Source organism: Macaca fascicularis, chromosome 5, assembly GCF_037993035.2.
Source record: "Macaca fascicularis isolate 582-1 chromosome 5, T2T-MFA8v1.1".
Taxonomy (NCBI): domain Eukaryota; kingdom Metazoa; phylum Chordata; class Mammalia; order Primates; family Cercopithecidae; genus Macaca; species Macaca fascicularis.
This window is the reverse complement of record NC_088379.1, coordinates 3195720-3219765: the sequence shown is the minus strand read 5'-3', so window position 1 is coordinate 3219765 and position 24046 is coordinate 3195720. Positions and strand designations below refer to the sequence as shown.

Sequence of the window (24046 nt, the reverse complement as noted above, 5' to 3'; positions counted from 1 at the left end):
TTATCACAATTAATCATGATTAGTAGCTGCCATTTAAACTATCTGATACATTTGAGGCATTTAAATATCTATGGTCTCGGGCGGGCGTGGTGGCTCATGCCTGTAATCCCACTACTTTGGGAGGCCGAGGAGGGTGGATCACCTGAGGTCAGGAGTTCGAGACCAGCCTGACCGACATGATGAACGCTGTCTCTACTAAAAATACAAAAATTAGCTGGGTGTGGTGGCAGGTGCCTGTAATCTCAGCTACTCAGGAGGCTGAGGCAGGGGAATCACTTGAACCCAGGAGGCAGAGGTTGCAGTGAGCCAAGATCACGCCACTGCACTCCAGCCTGGGCAACAAGAATAAAACTCCATCTCAAAAAATATATACACACACACACAGATATACACACACACACACACACATATCGTCTCATTTAGCCCCACAACAACCCACTGATGGATGAGGAGAGACTTGGAAAGTCCCTTTCCAGTGTGCCCACATCACCAAGGGGAGAGCCGAGACTGAACACACACACCCTGCTGGACTCTCCGGTCCTTTCTTTCTATGCAGCAAGGCTGTCATGAGAATAAGATGGGTCCGTTCATTTTCCTATTTAAGAAAAGAAGTTTGGGCCAGGCACTGTGGCTCACGCCTGTAATCCCAGTACTTTGGGAGACTGAGGCTGGCAGATCACGAGGTCAAGAGATCAAGACCATCCTGGTCAACGTGGGGAAATCCCATCTCTACTAAGAATACAAAAAAAAAAAATTAGCTGGGCATGATGGCACATGCCTGTAAGTCCCAGCTACTCAGGAGGCTGAGGCAGGAGTATCACTTGAACCCAAGAGGCAAAGGTTTGCAGTGAGCCAAGATCGTGCCACCGCACTCCAGCCTCATGACAGAGTAAGACTCTGTCTCAAAAAAAAAAAAAAAAAAAAAAAAAAAAGCAAAGAAAAAAGAAAGAAAAGAAGTTTGTTCATTCACTCATTTGCCCCACAAATCTGCATTGTTCCAGGCACTGGACACAGCAGAAAACAAGATAAAATGTTCTCTGAAGACAAAGACAATAAATATTTTAACAGTCTTATTTCCCCTCCAAAGGTCTCAATTTTTCTGAAACTAAATAGCAGGTTGATTCCATTAAGACCATTTAATGATTAACACCAAATAGTGTTCCCATTTTCAATATCATAGAAAAGTTTTATATTAATAGTTATTTATTCCCACACAAAGGAAAAGCAGTGCTTCTAATATCCACGAGAGAGAGGGAGGTAAGCTAAGGTGACCTGAAGTATGGCAAGGTGAGGTATAGAACTACCAGCCTGATGCAGAACTGACACTTCTGGGGCTTTACATTAAGGAACATTCATTGTTTTTCAGAATAAGTAGTTACCAGGGCAAATCTACCAAATGACTCAGTGCCTTGCTTTTTAAAATTTTAGGCAGAGGAAATTCTGATGGGAAAGACCACTGGTGGAGAGGGAAAGGAGGGTGCATTTGGCAGAAATATGCTTGTTTTTCTGTGTTGAAAATTACATTTACTTTCCTATTTTAAAAAATTGGGCTGGGCACGGTGGCCCACGCCTGTAATCCCAGCACTTTGGGAGGCCGAGGTGGGCAGATCATGAGGTCAGGAGATCGAGACCATCCTGGCTAACACGGTGAAACCCCGCCTCTACTAAAAATACAAAAAAAAATTAGCTGGGCATGGTGGCGGGCACCTGTAGTCCCAGCTACTCGGGAGGCTGAGGCAGGAGAATGGCGTGAACCCAGGAGGCGGGGCTTGCAGTGAGCCGAGATCACGCCACTGCACTCCAGCCTGGGCAACAGAGTCAGACATGTCTCCAAAAAAAAAAAGAAAAAAAAATTGGGTCATCTTTTTATGGTTGCGTTGTAAGAGTTATTTATATATTCTGGATCCTAGACCCTTACCAGTATTTGATTTACAAATACTTTTCCCCATTCTGTGGGTTTTCACTTCTTGATAGTGTTCTTTGAAGCACAAAGTTTTAAATTTTGATGAAGTTCAGTTTATCTATTTTTTCTTTTGATGCTTGTGCTTTAGGCGTCATCTCTAAGAAGTCTCTGCCTAATTTCAAGGTATTGAAGACTTACACCTACACTTTCCTCTAAGAGTTGTATGGTTTTAGCTCCTGTATTTAGGTCTTTGATGGATTTGGCATTAATGTTTTGCTTATGGAATGAAGTAGGGGTTCAGTGTCACTCTCTGCACGTGGCTATCCAGTTGTTCCAGTATCATCTGTTGAAAAGACTCTTCTTTCTCCCAGCTGAACTGTCTTGGCATCCTTGTGATAAGGCAATTAATGATTGTTAATGTGTTATGGTTTGAATGTGTGCCCCCAAGTTCGTGTGTTGGTAGCTTAGTTCCTGATGCAACAGTGTTGAGAGGTAGGACCTTTACAAAGGTGGTAAGATCATGAGGACTCTGCCCCTCATAAATGGAGTCACACTGCTGTCTCAGGATTGGTTTTATTGTTGCGACATTGTGGCAGGTTCCTGATAAAAAGCTAAGCTCAACCCCTTCCCCACCCCCACCCCCTCTCTCTCAGGTGTGAGCGCGCCCTCCTATTCTTCTGCATGGATGATGCAGCGAAAGACTCTTGCTAGATTGGACTCCTTAACCTTGGACTTCCGGCTTTCAGAACTGTGAGCAATAAATCTCTGTTCTTTATAAATTACCCAATCTCAGGTATTTTGTTAGAGCAGCACAAAATGGACTAAGACAAAATGCAGGAATTTATGTCTGCACTCTCAATTCCATACCATTGACTGCTATCTGTCTATCATCATGCCAGGACCATACTGTCTTGATTACTGTAGCTTTGTAGTAAGTTTTGAAATTGAGGAGTGTGAGTCCTCCAATTACACTCTTTTTAAAGAATGTTATAACTATTCCAGGTCCCTTGACTATCTATATGAAGTCTAAGATTAGCTTACTTGTCAATTTCTGCAAAAAAAAAAAAAAAAAAAAAAAAAGTAGTTAGAATTGTGATAGGGATTATATTGAATCTATAGATCAATTTGGGGGGTACTGCCATCTTAACAATATTGTCTTCTGATCCATGAACACGAGATGTCTTTCCATTCCTTGAAGTCTTCTTTAACTTTTTTCAGTGCTTTCTAGCTTTCAGAGTATAAGTATTACATTTATGTTGTTACATTCATTCTTAAGTATTTTATTCTTTTTTGATGCTATACAAAGGGAATTGCTTCCTTAATTTCTTTTTTTTTATGGATTTTAATTGCTAGTATAGAGGCATACAATTGAATTTTGTATAGTGATTTAGTATCTTGCAGCCTTACCAGACTCACTTATTAGCTCCAGCAGTCTTTTTCTTTACGTGTGTGTGAATTCCTTATAATTTTCTATATTCATGATTATGTCATCTGCAAATAGAGTTTTACTTCTTCCTTTACAACTAAATACCTTTTATTTCTTTTCTTTTTTTTTTCTTTTCTTTTCTTTCTTTTTTTTTTTTTTTTTTTTTTTTGAGACAGAGTCTTGCTCTGTCGCCCAGGCAGGAGTGCTATGGCGTGACCTTGGCTCACTGCAACCTCCTCCTCTGGGGTTCAAGCAATTTTCCTGCCTCAGCCTCCCAGGCAGCTGGGATTACAGGCACCCACCACCATGACCAGCTAATTTTTGTATTTTTAGTAAAGACGAGGTTTCACCATGTTGGCCAGGCTGGTCTCAAACCCCTGACCTCAGGTGATCCACCCGCCTTGGCCTCCCAAAGTGCTGGGATCACAGGCATGAGCCACCGTGCTCGGCCCATACCTTTTATTTCTTTTTCTTGCCTAATTGCCCTGTCTAGAACCTCCAGTACAATGGAACTTACAGTTGACCCCCCAGGTGAACAGAAGTGATGAGGGTGGACAATCTTTTCTTGTTCCTAATCTTGAAGGAAAGCATCTAGTCTTTTCACTTTTTTTTTTTTTTTTTTTTTTTTTTTTTGAGATGTAGTCTCGCTCTGTTACCCAGGCTAGAGTGCAGTGGTACAATCTCGGTTCACTGCAATGTCTGCCTCCTGGGTTCAAGCGATTCTCCTGCCTTAGCTTCCTGAGTAGCTGGGACTACAGGCATGCACCACCATGGCTGTCTAATTTTTGTATTTTCAGTAGAGTTGGGGTTTCACCATGCTGGCCAGGCTGGTCTCAAACTCCTGACCTCGTGATCTGCCCACCTCGGCCTCCCAAAGTGCTGGGATTACAGGCGTGAGCCACCACGCCCGGCCTAGTCTTTCACATTTAACTATGATGTTAGCTGTGGGTATTTCATAGATATCATTTATCAGGCTGAGCAGCCCATAAACATCTCTCTATTATCAAGTGCTATCATCTGAACATTTGTCCCTCCCCCTCAAAGCTCATGTTGACGTTTAATTGTTATTGTGACCATTAAAAGGCATTTAAGAGGTTCCACTTTCATGTACTAATTTCACTCCTAGTTTGCTCAGTGCTTTTATTAGGAAGGAGTGTGGATTTTATCAAATGCTTTTTCTTTTTCTAGTAAGATGATCATGTGGTTTTGAAATCTTTTATTCTATTAATATGGTGTATTATACTAATTGATTTTCAGATATTAAACCAAATATGTATCCCTAGGGAAAAGCCCACTTGGTTTTGGTTATGATTCTTTTAAACTGTAAATTCAAATTTGGCTGAATTTTAATATTTGAGAATCCTGAGAGGAAAACTAAGAAAAACTAACAATGTCTGAGTGACTGGATAAAGAAATGCAAGAATGCACACATGGTCTTGCTTTACTTTCAGGTACTTTGAATATTATGGGTTGTTGAAATTTGAGTAAGTGACCTCAAAGAGTTCCCTTTCTTGAACTCCTAGCATCAAGAGATCCTCCTGTCTTGGCCTCCCAAAGTACTGGGATTACAGGCATGAGCCACCACACCTAGCCTAAGGGTTTCCTTTTTAGTATGTAAAAGAAAAAGAAGTTTATTGTTGTTTATTTGGTTTTTTTGGGGTTTTTTTGTTTTGTTTTGTTTTTTTGAGACGGAGTCTCACTTTGTCACCCAGGCTGGAGTGCAGTGGCACGATCTCGGCTCACTGCAAGCTCTGCCTCCCAAGTTCACGCCATTCTCCTGCCTCAGCCTCCTGAGTAGCTGGGACTACAGATGCCCACCACCACGCCCGGCTAATTTTTTGCATTTTTTTTAGTAGAAACGGAGTTTCACCGTGTTGGCCAGGATGGTCTCAATCTGACCTCGTGATCCGCCCATCTCGGCCTCCCAAAGTGCTGGGATTATAGGCGTGAGCCACTGCACCCGGCCTATTGTTGCTGTTTTTAAATAAAAGACAAGAAAAGGAAAAACTACAATAATGATGTGAATCATTGCTTTTCATTTGTTTGTTTTTTGTTTCAGTAAAGCACAAGAGCAGGGCCATCAGGTGGGAAGAGGAAGAATGTGGCAGTTTCCCCAGTTGATGGTAAGAAAAGGAAAAACAAAAAGCTTTCCAGCTATACCATCTTCAGGCAGCCCATAAACATCTCTCTATTACCAAGTGCTATTGTCTGGAGTTTGTCCATCCACCCTAAAGCTCATGATGACATTTAATTGCCATTGTGACAGTACTGGGAGGTAGGACCATTAAGAGGCAATTAAGAGGTTCCACCTTCACAAAGGGACTAATGCCCTTATCTTGTTATCTCTGGAGTAGGTTCGCCCTCTCTTGTGTGCACATGCTCAGACATTTGTGCAAGCAATCTCTCTCTCTGCCCTTCCACCATGTGATGACGCAGCAAGAAGGCCCTTGCCAGATGCCGGCACTAAGAAGGAAAAAAAAAAAAGCTTTTTATCTGAGGAATATGAGCCCCTTCAAATTATCAGGCCCAGAGCAGTCATGACTCACTCCCCCTTGAGCTAAACAATTACTTCTTGAAGGCACTTACTAGTGGTCTCTAGACTGATGCCAAGTATCCATAAATGCCATATACTGGACACTGTAACTCATACTCTCATTCTGTAGTTCAACAATGTATAGCCAATCACTGATCATTGCTTTCTCTTAAACCAGTGAGAATTCGGATCCAACAACTTCCTATCAGCTCACTCCTTGTTCCCTTTGCCTTTCAAAACCTGCTGGTAACCAAGGCCAATGGAGCCTTCCCAAGGCAACTTGGAAGTGTGTCCCACACAACTGTCTTTAGTTTGGCTCAAGTAAATGCTTTATTTATTTATTTATTTATTTATTTATTTATTTTTGAGAAGGAGTTTCACTTTATTGCCCAGTTTGGAGTGCAGTGGCGTAATTTTGGCTCACTGCAACCTCCACCTCCCAGGTTCAAGCTATTGTCCCACCTCAGCCTCCCAAGTAGCTGGGATTATAAGCATGCACCACCACACCCAGCTTATTTTTGTATTTTTTTTTTTTTTAGTAGAAACGAGGTTTCACCATGTTGGCCAGGCTGGTCTCCAACTCCTGTCTTCAGGTGATCTGCCCACCTTGGCCTCCCAAAGTGTTGGGATTACAGGCATGAGCCACAGCACCTGGCCCAAGTAAACTCTTTAAATTACATTTTGTGTCTCAGCTTCTTCCTTTTAGGCCAACAGCACCTTGAACTGTGCATCCTAGCCTCTAAAACTGTGAGCCAAGAAATTTCTTTTTATTATAAATTGCCCAGTCTCCATGCATGCATATGTTCATTGCAACACTATTCATAATGGCAAAGACATGGAATCAACATAAATGCCCATCAATGATAAACTGGATAAAGAAAATGGGGTACATATACACCATGGAATACTATGCAGCCATAAAAAAGGAGAATGATCATGTTCTTTGCAAGAACATGGATGGGGCTGGAGGCCATTATCCTTAGCAAACTAACACAGGAACAGAAAACCAAATACTACATGTTCTCACTTATAAGTGGGAGCTACATGATGAGGACACATGGACACATAGAGGGTAATAACACATGATGGGGCCTATTGGAGGATGGAGGATGGGGGGAAGGAGCAGATCAAGAAAAATAACTAATGGGTACTAGGCTTAACACCTAGGTGATGAAATAACCTGTACAACAAACCCATGATGCAAGTTTACCTATATAACAAACCGGCACATGTACCCCTGAACTTAAAATAGAAGTTAAAATAAACAATTAATTAATTACCCAGTCTCTGGCATTCTGTTACAGCAGCACAAAACAGACTAAGGCACCAAGCCACACATGTATAACTTCCCCTTCCTTCCTTTTCCACATTTGCTATATCTACCATGATTCATTTCAAAATTCTTTCTTTTTTCTTTATTTCTTTCTTCTTGATGGCCTCCCTTGCTATATGGGTATATCTTCAGGAGAGGTGAAGAAAGAAAAGGGAGTTAATAATAATAATTTTAAAAAGACAAAATAACTAGATAAATGCAGCCAGGGGTGGTGGCTCACACCTGTAATCCCCAAAGTTTGGGAGGCCGAGGTAGGCAGATCACTTGAGGCCAGGAGTTCGAGACCATCCTGGCCGACCTGGTGAAACCCCGTCTGTACTAAAAATACAAAACTTAGCCAAGTGTGGTGATGCACACTTGCAATCCAAGCTACCCAGGTGGCTGAGGCATGTGAATCACTTGAACCTGGGAGGCAGAGGTTGCAGTGAGCCAAGATCACGCCACTGCACTCCAGCCTGCGCAACAGAGAGAGGTTCTGTCTCAAAAAAAGAAAAAATAAAAATAAAAATTAGAACTAGATAAATGAAACTTCTACTCATTCTAACTAGTGTCCCGGGGTACCTCCAAAATATGCTCATGTTGTAACAGCTGTGTTTGAGAAGAGTCATCTGTAAGGCTGGAGGCTGGGGTAGAAAACTCATTAGGGTCTGAATCATACCGCTGACACCCACTGCCGTGTATGTTTGTGCTGCTAGACAGTCCTGCCGGCATCCCTCTGGCACGCTATCTTTGTACAACAAAGCTCCCCTAAATCGATAGCCCTATATCCAGTTGGCTATGCTTCAAATCCAAATATTTTGAACTCATTCTCACCACACTATTCTCTAATTCCATTCTCTACGTGTTCGATTCCTGGTTTGACACTTACTAGGCGTGTAACCTTGGGTAAGTCACTTAGTCACTGATTTTCAGTCTTATCATGTAAAAATAGACTTGAGAATAGTATCTACTCATAGGTTTGTTGTGATAATTACATAATGTATTACATATTAGAGCAGTGACTTTTTTTTATTTTTTTTTTCTTTTGAGACAGAGTCTCACTTGTTGACCAGGCTGGAGTGCTGTGGCACGACCTCAGCTCACTGCCACCTTCACCTCCCGGGTTCAAGTGATTCTCGTGCTTCAGCCTCCCTAGTAGCTAGGATTAAAGGCGTGTACCACCACACCCGGCTTTTTTATTTTTAGTAGAGAACAGGGTTTCACCATATTGGCCAGGCTTGTGTCTGATTCTTGACCTCAAGTGATCTGCCCGCCTCAGCCTCCCAAAGTGCTGCGGTTACAGGTGTGAGCCACTGCACCCAGCCTAGAGCAGTGTTTTTTTTTGTTTGTTTGTTTGTTTTGTTTTTTTTTGAGACGGAGTCTCGCTCTGTCGCCCAGGCTGGAGTGCAGTGGCGCTATCTCGGCTCACTGCAAGCTCCGCCTCCCGGGTTCACGCCATTCTCCTGCCTCAGCCTCGGGAGTAGCTGAGACTACAGGTGCCCACAACCGCGCCCGGCTAATTTTTTGTATTTTTAGTAGAGACGGGGTTTCACCGTGGTCTCGATCTCCTGACCTTGTGATCCGCCCGCCTCGGCCTCCGAAAGTGCTGGGATTACAGGCGTGAGCCACCGCGCCCGGCTAGAGCAGTGTTAATTACATGTTTGCTATCACTGTTGTTCCAGTTCTCCTTCCATCCCTACAATATAGGGCCCTGTCCATAACTGAGAACTTCTAACAGAAGTCACATGAAAGGAAGCAGGTTATAGCTCTAATTTCAGTGACATACTAAACTACAAGAACCAAGTAAGTCAAAAGCATAAAAGCTATGACCCATTAAAGCTTTTAGGAAAAAAAATGTTATTTTTAGTCCAAGAGAGACTAATAAAATTCTCCAACTCTATATTCTGAAACCTTTAAATACTTTGAATCAATTTTCTTTTTTTTTTTTTTTTTTTTTTTTTTGAGACGGAGTCTCACGCTGTGGCCCAAGTTGGAGTGCAGTGGCGCGATCTCGGCTCACTGCAAGCTCCGCCTCCTGGGTTCACGCCATTCTCCTGCCTCAGCCTCCTGAGTAGCTAGGACTACAGGTGCCCGCCACCGCGCCCGGCTAATTTTTTGTATTTTTAGTAGAGACGGGGTTTCACTGTGGTCTCGATCTCCTGACCTTGTGATCCGCCCGCCTCGGCCTCCCAAAGTGCTGGGATTACAGGCTTGAGCCACCGCGCCCGGCCTCAATTTTCTTTCTTTTTTCTTTTTTCTTTTTTTTTTGAGACAGAGTCTCGCTCTGTCACCCAGGCGGGAGTGCAGTGGCATGATCTCGGCTCACTGCAAGCTGTGCCTCCTGGGTTCATGCCATTCTCCTGCCTCAGCCTCCTGAGTAGCTGGGACTACAGGCACCCGCCACTACGCCCAGCTAATTCTTTTTGTATTTTTAGTAGAGACGGGGTTTCACCAGTTAGCCAGGATGGTCTCGATCTCCTGACCTCGTGATCTGCCCACCTCGGCCTCCCTAAGTGTTGGGATTATAGGTGTGAGCTACCGTGCCTGGCTACTTCGAATCAATTTTCTAAGAGATCTAATTTTTTTTTTCCTAAGGGATCTAATTCCTCATGACATCAAACAAAAATGCAAAAGAGGAACATGTATAATAAATTAAAGTTTTAAGATTAATTAATTAATGTTGGGGGGTGGTTTTGAGACAGGGTCTTACTCTCTTGTCCAGGCTAGAGTATAGTAGTATGATCTCAGCTCACTGCAGCCTTGACCTTCTGGGCTCAAGCAATCCTCCCACCTGAGCCTCCCAAGTAGCTGGGAACACAGGTGCACGCCACCATGCTTAGCTTTTTTTTTTTTTTTTTTGTAGAAATGGTGTTTTGCCGTGTTGCTCAGGTTGGTCTCGAACTTCTGAGCTCAAGCAATCTGCCTGCCTTGGCCTCCCAAAGTGCTGAGATTACAGGCATGAGCCACTGTATCAGGCCTTATTTTTTATTTTTTTAAGACAGGGTCTTGCTCCGTCACCCAGGCTAGAATGCAGTGGCGCAACCTTGGTTCACAGTTGCCTCAATCTCTTGGGCTCAAGCAATCCTCCTACCTCAGCCCCCCAAGTAGCTGGGACTACAGATGCATGCTACCATGCCCAGCTAGTTTTTTTTTGTTTATTTTTTGTAGAGATGGTCTCACTACGTTGGCCAGGCTGGTCTCGAACTCCTGGGCTAAAGAGATCCTCCTTCCTCAGCCTCCCAAAGTGCTGGGATTACAGGCGTCAGCCACCACACCCAGCCAAATTGCAGCTTTTGACAAATGTTACGTGTTATCCACCGGAGTAAAAATGGCTATGCACTCTAATTATTTATTTACAAATCTTCATTCTAAAGAAGAAAACACACCTTATCATTGAAGAATATATCTAAGATTGACAGTCCATAATCACTTCGGTCCTCATCATCAGCAACTTCATAATCTGCCTGATTGAAGAGATGGAAGAAAAGAAAAAGAGAAGTTAAGCTGGTGCCACACATGTGGTGGTGCATACCTGTAGTTCCAGCCACTCAGGACACTGAGGTTGGGAGGATCACTTGAGTTCAGGAGTTTGAGGCCAACCTGGGCAACATAGCGAGATCCCATCTCTTAAAAAAAGAGAAAGTTAGTTAAGCGTCTTCACTAATAATGTTTCATTACGTTTCAAATTCTTTGGTTTGATATCCTCAGAGCCACAGACCAACTCTACTGATCAAGCGGCTACAGCTCTTCTTTGGGAAAGTATGAGGGGGAAGAAGTCAGTTTTTTAAAAGAGGTTAATGAAGTTTTAGAGCAATGCTTCCCATAATACTCTGTATATTACACTGCATCCATTAAAGATATCTAAGGGCCGGGCACAGTGGCTCACACCTGTAATCCCAGCACTTTCGGAAGCCGAGGCAGGCAGATCATCTGAGGCTGGGAGTTGGAGACCAGCCTGGCAAACATAGTGAAACCCCGTCTCTACTAAAAATACAAAAATTAGCTGGGTGTGGTGGTGGGCACCTGTAATCCCAGATACTCAAGAGGCTGAAGCAGGAAGAATCGCCTGAACCCAGGAGGTGGAGGTTGCAGTGAGCCGAGATCATGCTACTACACTCCAACCTGGGCGACAGAGTGAGACTCAGTCTCAAAAACAAACAAACAAACAAACTTCAGCGCTGGGAGTTCTGGATACTGTGTGGTAATGCAATTAACGGAAGAGAAAGCAAGTCTGATCCTGCGACGGTCCTTCACTATGCCAGCCAGGCAGGCTGTGAGCCCCAATTAGTCAATCAAACACAAATCCAGGTGCTGCTGGGAAGATACTTGCACATGCGATTAAAATCTATAATCAGCTGGCTTCAAGGGAAAGAGATTAGGCCAGATAATCCAGGTGGCTCTCACCTAATCAGTTGAAAGGTGCCAAGAACAGAGACGAATCTTCCTGGAGGAAGAAATTCTGCCTGAGTACAGAGCTCAGCCCATTTCTGGAGAGTCCTGCCATGCCCCTCCTGACGGCCTGTCCTACAGATTTCAGACTTTCCTAACCAGACCCCACAATTATGTGAGCCAATTCCTTGCAATAAATCTCTTAATATCTCCTCCTATGGGTTCTGGTTTTCTGGTTGAATCCTGACTGATACAGATGCCTTCATTCATTTAATGAGCAAGAAATAGGGCAAACAACCACGCCAGGTGCCATGAGGGCGAAATGAATAAGACACAGTCCCTTCACCTGAGAAGCTCACAGAGCCTGTCATCACCTATCACCAGGATAGTCAAAGCAGTAAGCGTGACAAAATGGCACAGACATTTCTGAACCTACACAACTGCCATCGAAAAAACAAAAACATAACCTGTAACCGCAGTCACATAGCTGTCACCACATAACTACAGGTATCACGACAATATCAGAAGACTGCAACCTAAAATAGAGTTTCAACAATGCAGTTTAGCTATTTTAACATAAGGAAGAATAGTAGGTCCCTAAATTCTTAAAATACAGCAGCTTGGCAAACATTACCCACTACATGAAAACCTATACCCTGGGTTCCATCCCCCGAACTGAGTAGGCATGGCCCAGCACGTTGGAACTCTGTCTTCAAAAAGAAGTGGCCAGGCGCAGTGGCTCATGCCTGTAATCCCAGCACTTTGGGAGGCTGAGGTGGGCAGATTACCTGAGGTCAGGAGTTGGAGACTAGCCTGGCCAACATGCAGAAACCCTGTCTCTACTAAAAATACAAAAATTAGTTGGGTGTGGTGGCACGTGCCTATAGTCCTAGCTACTTAGGAGGCTGAGGCAAGAGAATCGCTTGAATCTGGGAGGTGGAGGTTGCAGTGAGCTGCGATCACGCCACTGCACTCCAGCCTGGAGGACAAGAGCAAACCTCTGTCTCAATAAAAAAAAAAAAAGGAAGAAGAAGAATCACCTTATTCTAGCAACAGTGCTAGAAAAGAAAGGACTGGGAGAGATCTGGGGGAAGGAAGCAAACAACAAAACAGCCGCAAATGTTTTTCTGAAAAGAATACATTATAAATATATACTTTAAAGTTTTTAAAAAGCTGTGTTAGAGGAAAATCAAATCCAAATTAAATGATGTAAGACATATAATATATGTCTGCATATAATAAGCACTCAATACATATTTGCTGATAACAATTAGGACAGGCCAAAGCAGAGAGAGGAAGGGTCATAACCCTGGTACAAAAGTGAGAGCTTTTCTGCCAAATTCCAGCAATTTTCGATTGGTCGCTTGCTTCTGAATTTCATAGTTTTGAAATTGTAGGCTTGCCAATGGTACCCATAAAGATTTAGAAACATAAAGTTTCTTTACCTATAAGGAAATCACAGTAATTCTCAAACAGGATACATGAGAATGTTGGAAACTTTATTGAGCATAGTAAATTCCATCCAAAGTGATCATTCTTCTTACACAAACTTTATCCCTTCCATATGCTTCTGGGTTAAAACGTTTTTAAGTTAAGAGCATTGGCCAGTTGAGTGCAGAAAGGACACTTTTCAGGTGGCCAAACAAGCATTATCATCTTAGGGCTAGGCGCAGTGGCTCATGCCTGTAATCCCAGCACTTTGAGAGGCCAAGGCAGGCGGATCACAAAGCTGAGGCAGGAGAATTGCTTGAACCCGGGAGGCAGAGGTTGCAGTGAGCCAAGATCACGCCACTGCACTCCAGCCTGGGCGACAGAGAGAGACTCCATCACAAAAATAAAAATAAAAATAAAAAAAGCATTATCTTATTTAGTCTGTCATCTTCATACAATTAAAGCCTCAAGTTTCAAAGTCATTCAATGACTACATGTGATGCTCCAAAACTTGAGATGTAATTCTACATAAAATACCACTTTAGACTAAAGGGATTTCTGTCTTAAGAAGACAGTATGACACCAAGACAACTAGTCCCTCCACTCCTACATCATTGCCCAGGTCTAGTTTTTACATTTTCCTTTTTTTTTTTTTTTTGAGACAGAGTCTTGCTCTGTCATCCAGGCTGGAGTACAGTGGCACAATCTCAGCTCACTGCAACCTCCGCCTCCTGGTTCAAGTGATTCCCCTGCCTCAGCCTCCCAAGTAGCTGGGACTACAGGCACCTGCCACCACGCCTGGCTAATTTTTTTTATTTTAGTAGAGAAGGGGTTTCACTATGTTGGTCAGATGGTCTTGATCTCCTGACCTCGTGATCCACCCACCTCAGCCTCCCAAAGTGCTGGGATTACAGGCGTGAGCTACCGTGCCCGGCCAGTTTTTACATTTTCAAAAGCACAAGATTGGGTGGGTTGCTCAGTATGGAGATAAACTGCTTACCACTGCATCCAAGAATTCAATGTGCCTCTTTAGAGTGGGTTTGGTATCACAGAACTGCCTGAAGAGAAGTCTTCCTATCGGTTGCTTGTCACAAAGACTGTTATATTCCCTTTCTGGGTGAAGAAAGCAAACAAATATAATCATTACAATCCACCACATGCTGTTCTAAGCCTGTTTTCACTTGATAAAATAAAAGTCAAAAACAGTATCTGCAGTATTATTTTCTTCTTTTTTGTTGTTGTTGTTGTTTTGTGTTTTTTTTTGTTTTTGAAACAGTCTCCTTCCTCTGTTGCCCAGGCTGGAACGCAGTGGTACAATCTCGACTCACTGCAACCTCTACCTCCTGGGTTCAGGCAATTCTCCTGCTTATCTGTTAAGCATCTAATATCTAGAATATATAAAGAAATCTTATACCTCAACAACAAAAAGAAAATTCAATTTTTAAAATGGATAAAAGATGTGAACAGATATTTCTCTAAAGGTTTATAAATGGCCCATAAGCACATGAAAATATGCTCAACATCATTAATCATTAGAGAAATGCAAATCAAAACACAATAAGATACTTCACACCCACTAGGATTAGAGAAAATGAAAAATAAAGAGGAAAATAAAAAGCGTTGGGAAGGATGTGAAGTAACTGACCACATCCTAGTGGGAATGTAACATGGGGCAGCAGTTTGGAAGAAGAGTTTGGTATTCCTCAAAAAGTTAAACACAGAACTACCCTATGATTCTACTTCTTTTTTTTTTTTTTTTTTGTCATCCAGGCTGGAGTGCAGTGGCACAATCTCAGCTCGCTGCAACCTCCCCCTCCTGGGTTCAAGCAATTCTCATGCCTCAACCTCCTGAGTACCTTGGATTACAGGCGCATGCCTCCACGTCCAGGTAATTTTTGTATTTTTAGTAAAGATGTGATTTCACTATGTTGGCCAGGCTGGTTTCGAACTCCTGACCTCAGATGATCCACCTGCTTTGGCTTTCCAAAATGCTGGGATTACAGGCATAAGCCATCGCGCCCAACCCAATTTTTGTAATTTTAGTAGAAACAGGGTTTCACCATGTTGGCCAGGCTAGTCTCAAACTCCTGACCTCAAGTGATCCGCCCACCTTGGCCTCCCAAATTGCTGGGATTATAGGTGTGAGCCGCCGTGCCCGGCCAACAATTCTGCTTCTGAATACATACACAAAACAAGTAAAAGCAGGGACTCAAACAGATATTTGCACACCAATGTTCCTAGCAACGCTATTCACACAGCCAAAAACTTGGAACACCCAATGTCCATCAACAGATGAACAGATAAGCAAAATGTGGTATATCCATGCAATATCCAACTCAACGCCACTGAACTGTACACTTAAAACAGTAATTTTTGTTATGTATATTTTATCATGATTTTTAAAAGCCTAGCACATGAATTTTCATAGCAGCATTATTCATAATAGGCAAGAGTAGAAAACAACTCCAACGTCTATCAACTGATGAATGGCTAAATAAAATGTGATATATCCATATAATGGAATAGTATTCACCAACAAAAAAAGAATGAAGTACTTTAACAACATTATGCTACGTAAAAGACCACGTAGTATATAATTCCCCTTTATATGAAATGTCCAGAACAGGCAAAGACATAGACAGAAAGTGGATCTGTGGTTGTCTAGCTCTGGAGGGAGCAGGACGGAGTGAGGAGTGGCTACCAATGGGTGTGGCGTTTCTTTTTGGGGTGCTGGAAATGCTGTCAAATTGATTGTGGTGGTTTCACAACTCAATATATTAAAAACTACTGAACTATATACTTTAAATGGATAAGCTGTATGGCATATGAATTATATCTTCAAGAAGCAGTTATTTTAAAAACTTGGTGGAGTTAAAACAATGGTGGAGTTAAAACAATGAGGGAAATACTAGCTCCTTTTTACCACCAGAAACTAATCTTGATAAATCAAATACTTCATCTTTCTTTAAGAGGAACTACAAGAGTACCAAAGGAAAGATGGATTGGTTTGTAAAAATCATCTTGGAATAAACGTGTCCTTCCTACAGATAACACAAAGCTCAGAATCTAAGAAAGGAAAATACTGATACATTTGTCTCTATGAAATATTAAAACCTCTGTATGAAAAAAAGACACTGTACACCAAAGGGAAAAAAGCAAAATTATAAATATATTCACATTGGATATAAAATGATAACTCCTTTTATATATAAACAGCTTTTATAAATGAATTAGAAAAGAAAAAGGAGGCTGGGCGCGGTGGCTCATGCCTATAATCTCGGCACTTTGGGAGGAAGAGGCAGGCAGATTACCTGAGGTCAGGGGTTCAAGACCAGCCTGGCCAACATGGGGAAACCCCGTCTCTACTAAAAACACAAAAATTAGCCAGGCGTGGTGGTATGTGCCTGTAGTCCCAGCTACTCCGGAGGCTGAGGCAGGAGAACTGCTTGAACTGGGAGGCGGAAGCTGCAGTGAACTGAGACCTCGCCACTGCACTCTAGCCTGGAGTGCTGAGACACTGTCTCCACAAAAAAAAAAAAGAAAAGAAAAGAAAAGAAAAGAAAGAAAGAAAAGAGAAAGGAAAAATTGAAAAAATCCAATGGAAATGTTCTACCCCATCCATAAGAAACCATTTTTCAAATAACAGTTTAGTAAATATTAAAAATACTGATAACAACCAGTATTAGCAAAAGCATGGCAAAGAAAGCTTGCTACATCCTGTTGGCAGAACGGTAAACTGATACAATCTTTTGGTGGGGGTGATTTAGCAACATCAAAAGTTTAAATGCATGTACCTTTTGAACTGAAAATTCTATCTTTAAAAAATACAGTTATGACTGCTCTATAGAGATGATTCTACATCTGACTTCTTAGGCTCATGTTAGGACCTGTAGCTAACTCTCATTCTTTATAGTCGTAGAGTATTCTGTTATACTGATATACTGTATTTTTATTTGACTAATCCTTTCCTGAAGATCAATAGAAACTTTTCTTGTCTTTTTTCTTTCTTTCCCTCTTGTTTTTCCCCTCCTCGAGACAGGTCTCACTATGTTGCCCAGGTTGGACTCAACCTCTTGGGCTCAAGGGATCCTCCTGCCTCAGTCTCCCAAGTAGCTGCGACTACAGGTATTTGCCACCATGCCTGGCCCAATATTTTTTAAAAACATGCATAGAAAACTGTCTGGAAGGCTACTAAACAATACTTAACAGTGTTTCTTCTGGAGACAATAATCGACTGGGTCGTGGGAAGAGGAATTTTTACTTTTTCTTCAGTTATGTATAGAACAATGAGTATACATATTACTTTTTTTTTTTTTGAGACGGAGTCTCGCTCTGTCGCCCGGGCTGGAGTGCAGTGGCCGGATCTCAGCTCACTGCAAGCTCCGCCTCCCGGGTTCCCGCCGTTCTCCTGCCTCAGCCTCCCGAGTAGCTGGGACTACAGGCGCCCCCCACCTCGCCCAGCTAATTTTTTTCTATTTTTTTAGTAGAGACGGGGTTTCGCCGTGTTAGCCAGGATGGTCTCGATCTCCTGACCTCGTGATCCACCCGTCTCGGCCTCCCAAAGTGCTGGGATTACAGGCTTGAGCCACCGCGCTCGGCCACACGTATTACTTTTAAAAAATGTTTTTAATGTGGGCCAGGCACAGTGGCTCAGGCCTGTAATTCCAGTATTTTGGGAGGCCGGTGGGGGCAGATTGCTTGAGCTCAGGAGTTTAAGACCAGTCTGGGCAACATGGTGAGACCCTACCTCTCCAAAAAAAAAAAAAAAAAGTTCTTAATGAAAAAAACCAACAGCCAACTTTATAACTGCAGATCAGAAAATCTAAAGGTTTGTTTTTCTTTCCTGAGAGGAGTAATGAAGATATAAGGAGAATTTATCATAAAACGTTTGAAACAAATACGGAATAACGTATTCCATATTTGTTTTCAATATTCTCAAGAAAGAATAACATCTAATGAATGGTATAATGCCAGATGTATCATTCAGGCATAAGTAGGCACTATTTACTCACCAATGGAATGTCTGAGCTCACTGCACTGGCTGACAGGAGGCAGCGTCAATATCTCCCTCCATTTTTTACTACGACCACTTTTTTTACCATATCCTCCTGAATTTGGGAGAAAAAGGCAATTTTTTTTAAGTCAGAAATATCTAAGTATAACAACTACTTCCACTAATACATCTTATCATTTCTGTTTGAGTGGTTTGGGTACCTATGATGAGTAAAAATACATGCTTATAATGATTTGTCTTATCTGGAAAGCTGCTTGATGAAGTATAAAATTCCCAGGTGATGCAATCTGTCACTGGGTCTGCCATTTAGAAGCCACGGTGAGCCTCAGTTTCCAAATATGTAAACTAGATCTAACATGACATATTGCTCAGGGTTGCTTACAAATATTTATCAAAGAAATATTTACTGAGCATCTACTATGTACCAAACACCTTCAAAGCACTGGGAATATGACAATAAAAAAGACCAAGTCCCTCCCTCACATTCTTAGCGAGGGAGTGATATGGTTTGGCTCTGTGTCCCCACCCAAATCTCATCTCAAATTATAATACCCACATGTCGAGGGAGGGACCTGGTGGGAGTCCTGTGACTGGATTGTGGGGACGGATTCCCCATGCTGTTCCCGTGATAATGAGGGAGATATCACCAGATCTGATGGTTTTAAAAGTGGCAGTTTCCCCTGTGCTCTCTCTCTCCTGCCACCATGTAAGACATGCCTTGCTTCCCTTTTGCTTTCTACCATGACTGTAAGTTTCCTGGGGCCTCTCCAGCCATGCAGAACTGTGAGTCAATTACACCTCTTTGGTTTATAAATTACTACCTGAGGGTAGTATCTTCAGAGCAGTGTGAAAATGGACTAACGCAGGGAGAGAGATGCACACATCAGATAATAAGAGATCAGAAAAAAATAGCTAATCGTATAGTGATAAATATGAAATGAAATCAAGCAGGGTAAAGGTGGAAGGTGCTGTTTTAACTAAGGTAGGATCAGAGAAGACCTCTCTACCAGGGTCACATTTAGGCAGAGGCCTGAAGGATGTGAGGGACAGAGTCTTGGCAAGTGCTGGGAGAAGAGCATCCCATGGCGAAACAAGAATGGTGGAAAAAGCTACACTATAATACTCCAGAAAGATCTTTTAAACAAGCACCATTATTTTCTTTAATGTAACTCAGAGAAATGAGCATCTTCAATCTCAAGCCTTCCGGGCAGCTAAAATTTTACTAAATTTTATCCAGGAGAACATAATGGCTTAGGCTGGGTGACTAAGACTCCATGACCATTTGGAATAATTGGGAAACCAGGGAGAAAGTCACGTTTCCTTGGGAGACGATGAGCTCTGTCTTAAATGCGGTGAGTGTGGAAAATTGTAAGAGACAGACATTTGGAAGATGGGTAGACTGGGATGAGCTCAGAAGAGGCTCAGCTAGAGATACAGACTTGATATCTGCAAAAAAGATAACCATCAAAGATGCAAAAGCTTCTTCCTCAGCCTTAGTTTTGCTCTTCTACTCCCCCGACTCAATATCTCAACTGAGATCATGAGCTCTGGACTCATGTCCCACACCACAAGATGTCCAGAGCACCTGGCGTTCAACATGTTCACCTTAGACTCATTATCTTCCCCCTCAGATCGAGTCCACATTTTTTTTTTTTTTTGAGACGGAGTCTTGCTCTGTTGCCCAGGCTGGAGTGCAGTGGCCGGATCTCAGCTCACTGCAAGCTCCGCCTCCCGGGTTCAAGCCATTCTCCTGCCTCAGCCTCCCGAGTAGCTGGGACTATAGGCGCCCGCCACCTCGCCCGGCTAGTTTTTTGTAATTTTTAGTAGAGACGGGGTTTCACCATTTTAGCCAGGATGGTCTCGATCTCCTGACCTCGTGATCCGCCCGTCTCGGCCTCCCAAAGTGCTGGGATTACAGGCTTGAGCCACCGCGCCCGGCCTCGAGTCCACATTTTTTCTTTTTGTTAATATTTATTTAATAAACATGTAACAACCACCTGCCAATGCCAGAGAATATGCTAAGTGCTGCATCAGTGACAGCCATGTCCCATGTCACTGAAGGGTGGGGAAAGGGGAACCTGTTCCTCCTGTCCCTTCACAGAGAACACAGAAACTCGTTCCAGAGAAGCAGTAGGCACTGAAAAAAGCTATCATCTTTGGTTATGGGTTATTTTTTTCAGGGCTATTGCTGGTTCTCCCTTCAGTTGAAGTAAGAACTGTTCTTTGGGATACGCCATTTTTATCTGACCTCTTAAAGGAGTACAGAGCTGAGCTGTCACTTGCCTGATGCAGTATTTTGCCCTCTAGATTCCACAAGTGGACAACAAGCATGATCTACAAGTGCTCCGAGACATGGCTTACGTCTTCAGTGGTGCTTCTGTGCCCAAGCTGCTGAATCATTGAGCAGAGAATAAGTCCCTCTTGGTCGTATTCATATTTCACTATCTCTGCTTTCTCTGGGTCCCTGGACTCTTCCAACTTTATACTACTCAAGTAACTAGCAAGAAACATGGCAGCCTGGCTGCTATGTCCTTCCTTTCCTAAGCCTGACACTGTCTGTAGGCTTAGAACCAGTGCTTCCACCTTCTCAGGAGCCAAGCAGCAAGGCAGGCAGGGCCTGGATGAGGTGGTGCTGGCAGCAGTAGCCAGTGCCAGTGTGAGCCAGGAACAGGTGGGAGCCCCACCCCCTTTCAGGTTGGTGGGGCGGGAGCCCCACACTACTGGAAGTAGCTGCAGCCACCCAGCCACAGCTGCTGACCTAGGTATCCCTGTGCTCTCAGGGGCCCAGGAAGCTCCCCTGCTCCCACAGGCCCGGAAGTGCCTGTTCCCACTGACTGGCCTCTCACTGCTCCTGGCACCTACTCTGATTTTGGATCAAAGTTGTGGCTGAGCCCAGGCACTGTCACGACCCAGCCAGGTGTGTGCACGGTAGGGGTGGTGCTGACACACCAGCCACCTGCCGCCTCAGCCCCCTCCAGACTTTGGACACCAATGAGCATGGCAGAGAGGCCAAGGCGTGGCTTAGTTCAGCTCAAGGCAGGTCTGCAGGCACCCCTTGGCACAAACAGCCTGGGCACCGTGAACAAGGGCAGGAAGCAGACAGGCTCCTGGGTGGAAAGGGGCAGGGTCCCCAGTGAAACCTCACTTTCAAGCCAGGGATAGACTGAAGCCTGAGGGCTGGGCTGCCAGTTCTGCAGACTGGAGTGAGAACTTACGGTGGTTTTTCTGGGCCCGCCCATGGACGAATCAGCATGCACTTCCTCCCCTCTGAAGCTCATAAAAACTCCTGACTCAGCCAGACTCAGGCAGAAAACAGGACAACCTGCCTGCAGAGAGGTGCTACACACTGTGGGTCTCCTCTCCACTGAGGGCTGTACACTCGTCAGGACGACCTGCCTGCAGATAGGAGCTACCCACTCCAGGTCTCCTCTTCTCTGAGGGCTGCACAGATGATGGGATGATCTGCCCGCAGAAAGGAGCTACCCATTTTGGGTCTCCTGAGAGCTGTACTGTCATCTGTCACTCAGCAAAGCACCTCTTCTCCTTGCTTGCCCTCCAGTTGTCTGTGTACCTCATTCTTCCTGGACATGGGACAAGAACTTGGGACCCAGTGAATGGCGGGACTGAAAGAGCTGTAACACAAACAGGCTGAAGCACACCCCCCAACTCACCATGTTGTGGGTGATGAGGAGAGAAGAGAGAAGAGTTGCAGCCCCTTGGGGAGCCCAGATTTAGGAGCTCCCCAAGCCAAAGCTGTGACACCCTCTTTGAAACTCTGTGGTTGCTGGAGCCTCCAAGCTTCTGGGCGTCCCATGTTCCCTGGTGCCCACAGTGGAAGCTGCTTGCAGTATGCTTGGTCTAGCCACAGCCACAGCAGGTAGCCAGGGCCCGCGCTGGTGCCTGGAGCTGCCCACCCTGCCATAGCTGACATGCCTGGCTGCTCCCAGTGGCTGGACCCTGCACTCATTTGCTCATGTAACCCTTGCTGCTCTGCACCTGGCTTGCCCTTGGCAGGCATGGGATCTGGACCAGTAGTGAAAGACAAGCACAGCCTGCCAGGCCAAGTGGGCGGAAGGAGCCCAGTGGGCCCAAGCAAAACTCAGGCAAAGCTGCCACTGGCCACAGAAGTTTCCAGCTGGTGAAGTGACACCCTGAGGATCCTGACAGTGGCACAGCCGCTCAGCCCCAGTGGGTTTGTGTTCATGGGTGTGTGGCACTGATGGTGGGGTAGGGTGGCAACAAGAGGCAGGCTGGATGCATCACCCAGGACTAGCATGTCAGGCAAGAGGTGAGCTGTTCTGCTCCTCACAGATGGGCCCAAGGAAGACAAGGCTTCCCATGAGTCCCTGTGCCTCATCTTGGTGGGGTTCTGGGGTATTTGCACATGGCGATCTCAGCATCTAGTAGGCTTGCTATGGAGATTAAATAGGGTAACTTGTATAGAAAGCTACCAGGCCCATGAGGAGGGTTCAGTGTTCCTTCCCTTCCCCTTTAGGGTATGGTTTTCTACATCCACAGAAGATTCCCACTGAAGACTGGTTCCCAGGTTCCCTTCTTGGATGAAGAGGGAAACAAGTCAAGGTGTCAGGCTTTCCTTTTCATCCTGGCTGCTGCCACCCTCAGCCAGCTCCAGGCAGTGAAGGCTCCAGGGAGGCTGGGTGGCCATGGCAGCCCCAGTCATCTTTCCATACTGTGAATCCTGGCTAACAAACTATTTATTCAGAAGACATCTGCTGTCCCTGTCCTGTGTGCCAGGCACTGGAGGGTCAGGCAGCTGGTCATAACAGGATGAAAGCACTCTTGTCAGACCCAAACAAACTTGGAGCGGGGAAGGCACAAAAAAGGGCTCTTGGCCGGGCGCGGTGGCTCAAGCCTGTAATCCCAGCACTTTGGGAGGCCGAGACGGGCGGATCACGAGGTCAGGAGATCGAGACCATCCTGGCTAACACGGTGAAACCCCGTCTCTACTAAAAATACAAAAAAAAAAAAAAAAAAACTAGCCGGGCGAGGTGGCGGGCGCCTGTAGTCCCAGCTACTCCGGAGGCTGAGGCAGGAGAATGGCGTAAACCCGGGAGGCGGAGCTTGCAGTGAGCTGAGATCTGGCCACTGCACTCCAGCCCGGGCTACAGAGCAAGACTCCGTCTCAAAAAAAAAAAAAAAAAAAAAAAAAAAAAAAAAAAAGGGCTCTTGCTTGCATGTCTGAGATAAGAACCATCAGGAGGAGTTTCTAAAATAACCCCACAAGAAATTCTTTCACATCCTTCATGCATCTCATGCTTTTCACGACCTACATTTGGCACATATGCAGACATTTCTGAGACCAGGTTTACCACTAGACTGTTTTTTTTTTCTTTCTTGAGATAGAGTCTTGCTCTGTCACCCAGGCTAGAATGCAGAATGCAAGGCTCACTGCAGCCTTGACTTCCTGGACTCAAGAGATCCAGCTACCTCAGCCTCCTCAGCAGCTGGGACCACAAGCATGCACTACCACACATGGCTATATATATATTTTTTGGCCGGGTGGGGGACAGAGTTTCACTGTTGTTGCCCAGGCTGGAGTGCAATGGTGTGATCTTAGCTCACCACAACCTCCGCCTACTGGGTTCAAGTGATTCTCCTGGCTCAGCCTCCCGAGTAGCAGGGATTACAGGCATGTGCCACCATGCCCGGCTAATTTTGTATTTTTGGTAGAGACAGGGTTTCTCCATGTTGGTCAGGCTGGTCTCGAACTCCCGACCTCAGGTGATTTACCCGCCTCGGCCTCCCAAAGTGCTAGGATTATAGGCGTGCACCACCGTGCCTGGCCTAATTTGTGTATTTTTAGTAGAGACGGGGTTTCACCATGTTGGCCAGACTGGTCTCGAACTCCTGACCTCAGGTGATCTGCCCGCCTCAGCCTCCCAAAGTGCTGGGATTACAGGCATGAGCCACTGTGCCTGGCCACACATGGCTATTTTTTAAAAAAGCTTTTGTAGAGAAGAGATCTTGCCATGTTGCCCAAGCTGGTCTCAGACCCCTGGGCCCAAGCAACCCTCTTG

At 44.5% G+C, this 24046-nt stretch overlaps 1 protein-coding gene across 50 annotated transcripts in view; it reads right to left on the bottom strand.

The window, feature by feature from the left end:
• The window catches only part of GRK4 (G protein-coupled receptor kinase 4), a 77746-nt gene that overhangs the window by 37843 nt on the left and 15857 nt on the right, over nucleotides 1-24046 (bottom strand). For 26 of the 50 annotated variants that reach the window (XR_012434572.1, XR_012434568.1, XR_012434567.1 and 23 more), the window contains 3 exons: nucleotides 18007-18102; nucleotides 13995-14107; nucleotides 10561-10638 (listed from right to left, as the gene is read on the bottom strand). Coding sequence is in view for 23 of the 50 variants with exons in the window: in XM_045393181.2 (XP_045249116.2) it covers nucleotides 10561-10638; nucleotides 13995-14107; nucleotides 18007-18102 (287 nt within the window). In the remaining 27 variants the exon portion in view is untranslated. The remainder of the gene's footprint in view (nucleotides 1-10560; nucleotides 10639-13994; nucleotides 14108-18006; nucleotides 18103-24046) is intronic. The other 24 variants (XM_074039297.1, XM_074039288.1, XM_074039294.1 and 21 more) reach the window with 6 other exon arrangements.